The 10,000-nt window shown below is 40.2% G+C and overlaps 2 protein-coding genes across 2 annotated transcripts in view; one reads left to right on the top strand and one right to left on the bottom strand.

The window, feature by feature from the left end:
* The window catches only part of LOC137992825 (m7GpppN-mRNA hydrolase-like), a 13,378-nt gene extending 12,524 nt beyond the window's left edge, over positions 1-854 (bottom strand). Inside the window, exons 1-2 of the mRNA XM_068838360.1 lie at positions 744-854; positions 527-678 (exon numbers count right to left, since the gene is read on the bottom strand). Of these exons, the coding sequence (XP_068694461.1) occupies positions 527-678; positions 744-841 (250 nt within the window). The 5' untranslated portion in view covers positions 842-854. The remainder of the gene's footprint in view (positions 1-526; positions 679-743) is intronic.
* A 42-nt stretch (positions 855-896) lies between these two features.
* The window catches only part of LOC137992822 (GPI ethanolamine phosphate transferase 3-like), a 15,599-nt gene continuing 6,495 nt past the window's right edge, over positions 897-10,000 (top strand). Inside the window, exons 1-4 of the mRNA XM_068838356.1 lie at positions 897-1,355; positions 2,127-2,484; positions 3,324-3,483; positions 8,425-10,000. The exon at positions 8,425-10,000 is cut by the window's right edge and continues 255 nt beyond it. Of these exons, the coding sequence (XP_068694457.1) occupies positions 941-1,355; positions 2,127-2,484; positions 3,324-3,483; positions 8,425-10,000 (2,509 nt within the window). The 5' untranslated portion in view covers positions 897-940. The remainder of the gene's footprint in view (positions 1,356-2,126; positions 2,485-3,323; positions 3,484-8,424) is intronic.

The following is a 10,000-nucleotide window of genomic DNA, read 5'->3' as shown; positions in this document are numbered from 1 at the left end:
AGCAAAAAAAAAAACAGCATTTTCCTTCATTTCTTGAATTATTTTTGAAAAATATTTTATAAAAGCAATAGGGGACTTTTTCTGTGTTTACACTAAGCCTCATCTAAACACTCAGGGAGTTGGGAGAATTCTCGACAGTTATGCAAACCCTTGTTTGCATAACTGTCTCGAATTCTCCCAACTCCCCCATGTGTTTAGACGAGGCTATGCAAACACGAAAAAAAGTTCTCTATTGCTTAATTCCAGTGAAAGAACATTTTGTAAGTTAAACAGATATCTTTAAATCACCCAACGTAAACCAAACAGAAGAAGACACTGTTTACAACAAACACTCAACAAACCAATAGTCAATAAAAGAATGAAAACGTTGTTTTTACCCAGAGGATAGTACATGATCAGAAAGCTATTATATATGTACAGTGTAAAATATTGAATATTAAGTAATAAGCGTACGGTTAAATTAATTATTAAAAATAATGCAATCCTTAATATGAAAATCATATCTTTCGGAGATTCAAAAGGATATTGATTTTAGTAAAGTCTTTAAGACCACATGTTGGAAGCTCAGGATGCTCCTGTCTGTAAAAGTCAACATAAAACCAATGTGCAGTTTCGACCTGAAAGCATAATCGAACGATGTCTCTTCTTTCTTCTTCCGGGATGTTGATCAAAAACCGACTAAAAAGGAGAAATCAAATTAGGATATGGTAGTTAACGACAAAAAAATATATTTTCAAGATTACCTGCAGAGATCCTCCAGAACTGTTTGTGGAATAATAGAAGAGGAACGGAAAAAAGGAGAATCGCTCTCGATACTGTCTAACTCCAGATCGGACGCCATTTGCTTCCAGAATGGAGAGAATGAGAGAGAGCTTGGGTATGAGCTTAGCAGCCGCACAAACATAACCATCATGGCGGATAAACTTTGGTGAATCACGCGATGGGATACGGACTGAAACTTCTTGTCTTATTCTTATTCATATCATTTCTCTATGCAATAGGAATACTTTTCTTTACACGCGGTTTCCTTTTGACGCGGCTGGTCATAGACGAGTACAGCAAATGCTCCGAAAATATAAATGTTCATCTTTCTGATCGTCCACAGTCGAGCAATATCGAAGGATGTTGGTTGAAAAAGAGACACGCAAAGGCTGTGATTGTCATCATTGATGCTTTGCGTTATGATTTTGCATTATATAATGCAAGTATTAGTGAACACGAAGCGTTGCCTTACCAAAACAAGTTGACCGTTATTCGTGACGTGTTGGAAAGCACCCCTGAAAACGGAGCGCTGTTCCGTTTTGTTGCTGATCCCCCGACTACCACAATGCAGCGACTCAAGGGACTCACTACTGGTGAGATGAATACCTTTATTATGAACCTCGTATTTCCGGACCTTTTCGTTTCATACATCAATCCAAACCCTTTGCTGTTACTAAGGTTTCAGTTCCCTTATAATTACTAATGTTAAGGTTTAATAATAGTATTTACATGTAGTGCTACATGTAGTGGACGTTTTGGGTAATTTCGGCAGTGTGCATGTCACCCCTGGTCTGTAGTCTCTATCTTACACATTCTCGTCACCAGAGCCTCGGATCTTATCTCTGCGCATGATCTGAGGCTCTGGGAAACTCTATGTAGGAGAACATGAACCGTAGGGTTCTTATAGCATAAAATTGGCTGACTCCTGATGCTAACATGAATGCATCTATCAGAGGCACTTTTCATTGTTCACAAAAACCAATGAGAAGACACTTTGTTTCAGGGTACCCCAGAGCTCTTCTCTCCCTCAGTCATACTCAAAAGAGAAGAGCTCTGGGGTTGAGATTGTATCTTCCACTATCCAATATGTAAGGCAGCATTAGAAGAAAAAGCAGACTTCCCCTGCTCACCGGCACCACCTGGTGAATAATTGTGTAAGCATCCTTACACATATGTTTAAAATTACATTTGTATAATGTTTCCAAACCATAAGATGCACTTAATACTGTATTTATTCAATCCCACTAGTTTTTTAAAAGAAGAGAGGCAATCAATGTGTAGGACATCAAAGTTTATCTCTTTTTTCCCCTATTTATCGTTAGATCTGCTAAAAACAGTAACATCTTAAAAATTTTGTTTGTTAGGGAGTTTACCTACCTTCGTGGATGCAGGAAACAATTTTGCTGGTTCAAACATCATGGAGGACAATGTTATTTCTCAGCTGACATCGCTGGGGAAAAACATCACTTTCATGGGTGATGACACCTGGGCGAGTTTGTTCCCTGACTCGTTCCACAAGTCCTTTCCATTTCCATCATTCAATCTCATGGATCTTCACACAGTTGATAATGGAGTGATTGCACATTTGATTCCTGAACTGAAGACCAATGACTGGCATGTGCTGATTGCTCATTTTCTAGGGGTTGATCATTGTGGACATAAGCATGGCCCTGATCATCCCAAAATGGCCTCTAAACTCAGGCAGATGAATGATGTTTTAAGGTAATACACTGTAAATGAACGAATAGCTCACCAGATTAATAGACAAATGCAACCGATTTATTTTAAGTAATGCTAAGTGGGATTTAACTGCATGTACAGGATTGTGGTTCAAATCACATTAAAACCATTGGCCTTATAGGTACATGTATTTTGCCCAGGCACTTAATTATTTCCCTACCCTATTTTTCTTACATGTATCTCTCAAATAACCAAACTTGATTTGCATTCATTTGTAGTGCCCTGAATTACTTCTCCACTGTGAAAGCACTGGACGCTTAAGTAAAATTTATTTTTTACCTATAATAGGCTGTTAATTTGCTGCATAGCTTCCATAGGGCAATGAAGTTTTAAACATAATTAGTGTCCAGCCAACTGAGTGATAACTGAGCTCTTAGATGCTACTGTCCAAAACAGTAAGTTGCAAAAATAGTGAAGACACTTTATCTTCTTTGGGCATTATTAATATTTACCTAAGATCTCACACACTGCACCATCACCATCAACAAGACTCATCTCTCCATTTCATTACCAGGGTTAACAACTATGATTAACTTCATCGAAAAAATATATAGGGAGGATATTATTATAGTGACTAATATACTTGGTGTAGTGTAAAAAATTAAATTAATTGTCACCAGAACCAAGTTCAGTGGCCCTGATATAACTCCTACAAGTCTCATATAGCTCAGTCTTACAGCATCCGAAGTGCGTGTACCGGTGGTAAGTCCAGGGGGTTATATGGATTTGACTCTTGCAAAGTACTCACAGATTTTTTCCGAGTCAGTCCCTGGGTCACCATATCAGTACTACTCTCAAATTGGGATGTGTTGTTCATGTAGGTCTGTGATAGAAACGCTTGATGATGACACAGTATTGTTTGTAATGGGTGACCATGGCATGACACGCACTGGTGACCATGGTGGTGCTAGTGATGATGAGGTGGATTCTGCCCTTTTTGTTTATTCACCAAAGCCTTTAAACACTTGTTCTGGAACAATGGTGAGTAGCTGTACCATATATCATTTTCAGTCAATAGAGGTAGTTCTGTTAAAGTGGTACTTTCAAAAAAATCACTTATTTTGTTCAAATTTTGAAAGTGTGTTTGTTTAACACCTGCGTGGCAAAATTTTGAGCTTTGATTTTTATCCAAAGGCTGTTTACTTTGACTGTAAGTTTTGGATTTCATGGTCCACCATTACTCACATTCAAAACTGACCGACTGGACCTCAGACGGTTGGATCTAGGCAAAAGTGAGGTCATTCACTCAAAAAAACCTCTAAGCGGGACCTTCCCAAGTGTCCGCTTAATAGAGGTTTGTAAAAATTGCGCAATGTTTGTTAACGATTAACATTCAATGGTTACTCTGTACTGTGATAAAGTTCCATTTTGTTAAGGAAGCTATCCAGAGTTCAAGTTCAATACCTTTCATCAGCAATTTTAAGTAGTTTTTTTAAATGCAAAAACATAACAATAAAACGGCAAGGATAATATGCGCGGTACATGGACTCTTTCAGTGTTTGTGTACAAATTTGTTATTTCTTAAAGTAATCATAAATTAAAGATTGTTTCTGGTTGGAATAACTATTTCCTGAAGCAGATCTGTTGATTTAGACAGGACCAGTGAAAGCTTTTCATCCCTTTATATCTTGCATATTTAAGAAGCTTTTCGGCCATTTGCTTCCTCTTGGAGCGCTTCCCGGTCGGAGTTTATTTCCGGTGCCTTCTCTTCCTCATCATCCACACATAGCGCTTTCGCACCAATTTCTTCTGGTATTTCTGGATCTTGATCATTTTGAACCAAAACGTCCTCACTCACTTTTGCTCTCCATTCTGGGTCAGAGGGATCTACGAGCCCGGAACAAACTTCAAGGTCGTCGTCACAACAAACAAATTCTTGCGCTGGACAAGAAGCATTGAGAGAATTCACCAGAAGTTGCAAGCTTGACAGTTCTTCGCCTTCAAAAGGGTCATCCTCGTCCTCCTCCACTTCGGCCTCGGGATATAGGCCAGTACGCTTGAAACATTTAATGACTGTATCACTGGAAACTTCGTCCCATGCCTGTTTCCCCCATTCAATGGACATTAGGAGATCGACGGATTTGACAGTCTCACTTGCATTACTGGATCCATTGACTTTGCTGCAAACATGACGTAAAAGGCGCTTCTTGTATTTACATTTCCAGCTTGCGATGATTCCGCTGTCAAGTGGCTGTGTCTTTTGGGCAAAAACTTTAGGGTGATGTTCGAAAATTTCCCCTCGAGATTTGTGGAGTGGCAAGGCGCGTTATCCAGAAAGAGCAAAATCTTCCTTTGCCTTTGCTGTAAGCGTTGGTTTAATGAGCTAAGAATGTTATCCATAATATCGTTAGTCATCCACGCCTTCTTGTTGCTAAAATAGTAGCATCCGATGTTTGAAACAACGAGGCTGGACAGCATGGCCAATAATTACGGGATCTTCTTTTCCACCTGCAGCATTCACAAAAAATGCCCAAGTGTTTCTATGCTTGGACTGCTTGCCGCCTCTGCATCTCTTCCTTTTTTCACTGAGGCTAACGTCTGGAAGACCCTTCCAAAAGCACCCAGTCTCGTCCATGTACCAGACGTTCTCTGGCTTCCATCCCTTAATCAGTTCTTTGGATCGTTCTTTCCAGCTCTCTATAGTGTTTGTGGACTGGCATCTGCTTCCTCTCCGGCAACAGTCATTGTAGAAATGTTGTCTGCATTTTTCAAACGTTCTAACCATCCATTGGAAGCAACAAAACCATCAACATTTAGCTTTTCAGCTATTACTAAGACTTCCTCTTGGAGCGTTGTCCCAGAGACTGGAATATTGGAGGACCTGCAAAGACAATACCACTCCCAGACCGCCTCGTTGACGTCTGCGTACTTTCCAGATCTTTGCCGTTTTAACCCCTTTCTTTGGTTGTTTTCATATGCCTCTAGAATTTCCTGTTTCTTCTTTATGATGCTTTGTATTTGCGTTTGCCAACACCAAACTTTTAGCAAGCTTTCGGTAGCCCCATGTGAGATTGTCCATTGCAAACTGTATTATTTCATGTCGCCTTTCCAATGTCAGGCAGGTTCTGTTGCTGCTGGGGTTACAGCCTTTATTCTTTGACGGCTTCGCAGAAGAGGAGTTTGATAATGATGATGATGATGATGCTGATGAAGTGGACTGAATGAATTCAGTTGCGATTTCGGAAGATTCTTTTGCGCACGCAGAGCACGGCACACAAAATGCTACGCAATGTCCTGCTTTCCATCCTGGCTCATCCTCCGATGCAGCTACATGGCAACTACTGCTGCGATTACACACAGGCTTAGCACATTTGAGACTTCGATATGTCGTGTTCTCTTTACGGTTCCAACAAGCCAACTGAGACTTTATCGAACATCAGAAAACAGCACAGTCCGAGAAGTTTGATACTGTAAAAAAACATCAGTCAAGGGCATGTAACACAGTAAGAAGATTACATCATGATCATGTTGACCTTTGCCCCTGCCAAACATACCAGTCCGAGTGATAGACTCATAGCACTCACTGTCCAAACAAAAGATTTTGCCCGTCTAACCTCTCATTCAGTGTGAGGCTGGACGGGCAAAGACAATACAAAGACAGAACCTTTATTCCCCAAGGACTTCAAAATGGCCGCCGAGTGATAAAGGTGAATTGTTTGGTAAAAATAGCACTAAATGTAGTTTAGTAAACGTAGTTGGTTCACTTCAACTTAGCAAGATTGAGGCAAGTAACGATGTTCTACGAGTTACGGGGAAAAGAGTAAACCGAGGTGCCGGATATGGCTTAGAGCTTCCCTGGAATCCCTGGTGATAAGTTTTCACGTGAGTGGCTAAAGAAAAAATTAGCCAAAGAAGGATTTGATTGTGAATAGTTGCGCTGTACTTTGTGCAAGACTTTTGGGTGAACTTTTGATCGCGGATGACAATTATCCTGCCGGATATCGGTCTAATCGACTGTTTATTGACAGCTAAATGCATTGATTTGTTATTATTAATCGACTGCAGTATTTCACGGACGTAATCCAATAATATACATTGTCAATAGGCCACTTCCGAGTTTATGTCTTCCTCCTCTTCAAAGCGAGTCTAAGTGCGAAGTTTTTGTGATGGTAATTAGTTCTACTTTGCATATGAATGAAAACTAATTTTCATAAGAAAAACTTCGCACTTAGACTCGCTTTGAAGAAGAGATGAACATGAACTCGGAAATGGCCTATTCAGTCCGGTGTCCGCTTAATAGGGGTTTTTAACAATAGAAATTAGCCAAATAAAATTTATATTAGTGTCCGCGTCCGCTTAATAAAGGTGTCCGCTGAATAGGGGTTCATTATAAAGGGAAATATAAGACGTTAATTTCGGGACCCAGCTTAGTGTCCCCTTAATAGAGGGTGTCCACTTATTTGGGGGTCAGTTCACTGTATGCAAAACACAAATTTAAAAATCTGAAAGCCCGAAACTCCTTTGCCGCATATTAATTTGGTCGCGTACAAACGCATTGCATTCTTAAACTAGTGAGTGTTTGACGTCATTTTTTCCTCGATTCAGCTCTCTGAAGAACTTAAAGTTAGTAATGGCGGACCATTAAACCGGAAAATTCCAGTTAAAATAAACAAGTGTCTTTGAAATTAAGGCTTAAAACTTGGGTCATTTAATGTTTAGTTAAAGAGATTTGATTTTTTGATCATAGCACCACTTTAAATGTGTTGCACCATTTCAACCGCAAGCTGAATGGCCTTTGATTCATCCCAACAGTTGCCATTAAGGCCCACACATTAATCAAGGGGAATAAGTATAACTGCATACTTAGGGAGAGGCTCATTCCAACTCTTGGATAGTGTGAATTTCAGTAAATTTGTTTTGAGATGCCTAAGAAACAAAGTTTTTCCGGAGCCCTTCGGGCTTCCAACGTAGCCCGAGTCATTTTTTCAAGAGCCCAGAATTAATTAAAAGTGAGGATGAATCACCTTATGATTAGTTAAGCGCCCATTCCGGCTACTCGTTCAGAAATTTTGTCGCCCGCGCTCGCAAGTAAGGTGCCCCAGGCGACCATTAGGCAGCAGCCTTGAGATGATTTAGATGATAATAAGAACTCCTAAATGGCAACAAGCTTGTTACCCCATTACATACAGCTATTTTGTTGCATTCCAATGAGTGCACATGACATCATTTAACGAAATTTTACTTCTGGGTCATGGACATCTAAAAGTAAGCTCATAAAAGTCGCAAATCCAAGCGAAGTCTTCCCCTCTTTCTTTACTTTCTCTTGCTTTGATGAATAAATGAGCTCAAGAAAGACTGACAATGGCAGCAACTAGAATATCAATAAGCAGTGACTCATTTGTTCTGCCATATTCCTGCATGTCCAGCAACTGAATTGCCCAAATCCTTGACAAAATCTCAGTGAGCTCTTTTCACATTGTTGTTTAATTGGAGAAGACCATATAAGTATTGTACCACATGTAGGGCAACGGTTTTTTTGTGAATTGTATTGTTTCGTGGCATTGTGTCATCGTCTCCACAGTTCTCTTCTTGTGTGCAGAAACAGGGATACCAGCTGAGGCGGTGATGACCAATGACCACTTCGCTGGGTGTCTTGAAAACAAAGACACATAAGACCCCAAGACTCGAAAACAAAGAAAGTTACTCAAAACCCTAAAGCCTTAAGGTGGTTTTTAGGCCTAGGGTTAGCCAAATTGAGGGTTTGGGGCTACTTTCTTTGTTTTCGAGGCTTCAGTAGGGTCTTAGATGTCTTAGGGGTCTTTGGGTTTAGGGTTCGGGTTCGGGTTCGGGTTCGGGTTCGGGTTCGGGTTCGGGTTCGGGTTCGGGTTCGGGTTCTAAACACTCCACTTTGCTCTTTTGCAAATTGGTCTGCATTAAGTTCAGAGTTTGTATTTATTTGTGTGTGTTTGTGTTTTTTGATAGAATAGTACCATCACAATTTCGCAAATTGACTGGGTCCCAACGTTCTCTCTTCTTCTTGGTATTCCAATCCCTTTTGCCAACCTGGGTACAATCATACCCGACCTGTTCTGTCATCGTGCTGCCTCACAATCACAAGTGGTTACCACAAATAGCAAGAAACATGCCATTATTCGGCAAGTCTTGGATCAAATACAGAGAAGTGCAGCATTTGAATTAAACGCCAAACAAGTGCACAAATACCTCACTCAGTACACTGCAGTCTCTGGAGAGATTCCAAGGGACACATTTCAAGAACTGGAGGCAACATTACAAAAAGCAAATGCATTTTTGTCAGAAACTAATCACCAGCTAGTTAAATTTGGAGGTCACAGCAAACTGATTGAGAAAGCTTCAATGGAAGATCTAGAGAATCTTAAAGAATCGTTCAGCAAAACTGAACGTTATTTTCTTGCTTATCTGTCAGAAGCAAAAACTCTTTGTCGGTCTTTGTGGGCAAAATTTGACTTCAATTTGATTTTTGTTGGTATCTTTGTGCTGTTTATTGGTATTGCTGTGGGAGTTTCAGCACGATTGGAGATCGAAGTACATTTAGCGCTCATGGCGTTAATTACTGTAGTTGGTCTTGGTGTCGCTTCCGTAGTAACCTCTTTCATGTCCAATTTTCTAGTTGTAGTTCTTTCATTTTTTATTGGTGTGCTTATTCTTGGCGTGTGTCAAAGTGGTTTGAGACGAACAATCAAAAGCACACATGCCACAGCTCGCAGCTTTCTTATTCAGCTTTCAGTGGACGGTATTTTAGCACTAGTTTTGTTTTTCTTTCAGTGTGCATCCATGTTTTCAAACAGTTTTGTAGTGCACGAAGACAAAATTCTCTGCTTTTTCATCCAAGCCTTAGTTACAATCAAATGTCTTCAAATTCTTTGGAAGAGTGTAGTATGCGAAAACATTAAGCTAAAGACGAGACAGAATCTTAAGAAGTCGAGTAAAAAAGACAATAAGAAATCTAGTATGAAAGGATTTCTTCTGAAATTATCATTTGCTTGGCTAACATTTGAATTTGCAAACAGAACTGCAGTGTTATTGAGAGCTTGTCGTGAAGAACATGCAGTGTACTGCACACCATCGGAAATTCTCAAGCCTTTGTCCGCTTTAACAGAAAGTGCGTCCTCCGCAAGTCATCGGTTTATTTTATCGCTGTTATTTACAGGAATGATTCCGTTCTCCATATGGCAATGGCTTCTTTACCAAGGAAATTTAAATGGGCGATCGTTTGTCGTACTGAGTGTGAAATTCGCTCTTCCAGCATCGTTCGTCCTAATGTCTGTGCACTGGGCCTTGCAGACTTTGCCACAGGAGATGAGCTCCCTTTTTCCGGAAGTTAATATGTGGCAACAGATCATCCTTCCTCAGATGGTGTACTGGCTTTGCATAGCGACAGTAGCGTGTTTTGTATATTCACCTCTCTGCATATACACGGTCATCCGAGGCAGAAGACACTCTATCGACGAAGCAGTGCAATCCCTTCAGGGCGCTAAGGACAGCCTTAAAATGATTCACTTACTAGTGAAAGAAGTAA

Source organism: Montipora foliosa, chromosome 2 (genome assembly GCF_036669935.1).
Source record: "Montipora foliosa isolate CH-2021 chromosome 2, ASM3666993v2, whole genome shotgun sequence".
In the NCBI taxonomy this organism is placed as follows: domain Eukaryota; kingdom Metazoa; phylum Cnidaria; class Anthozoa; order Scleractinia; family Acroporidae; genus Montipora; species Montipora foliosa.
Note: the sequence above shows the minus strand (reverse complement) of the source record. Positions and strands in the feature narration are given on the sequence as shown.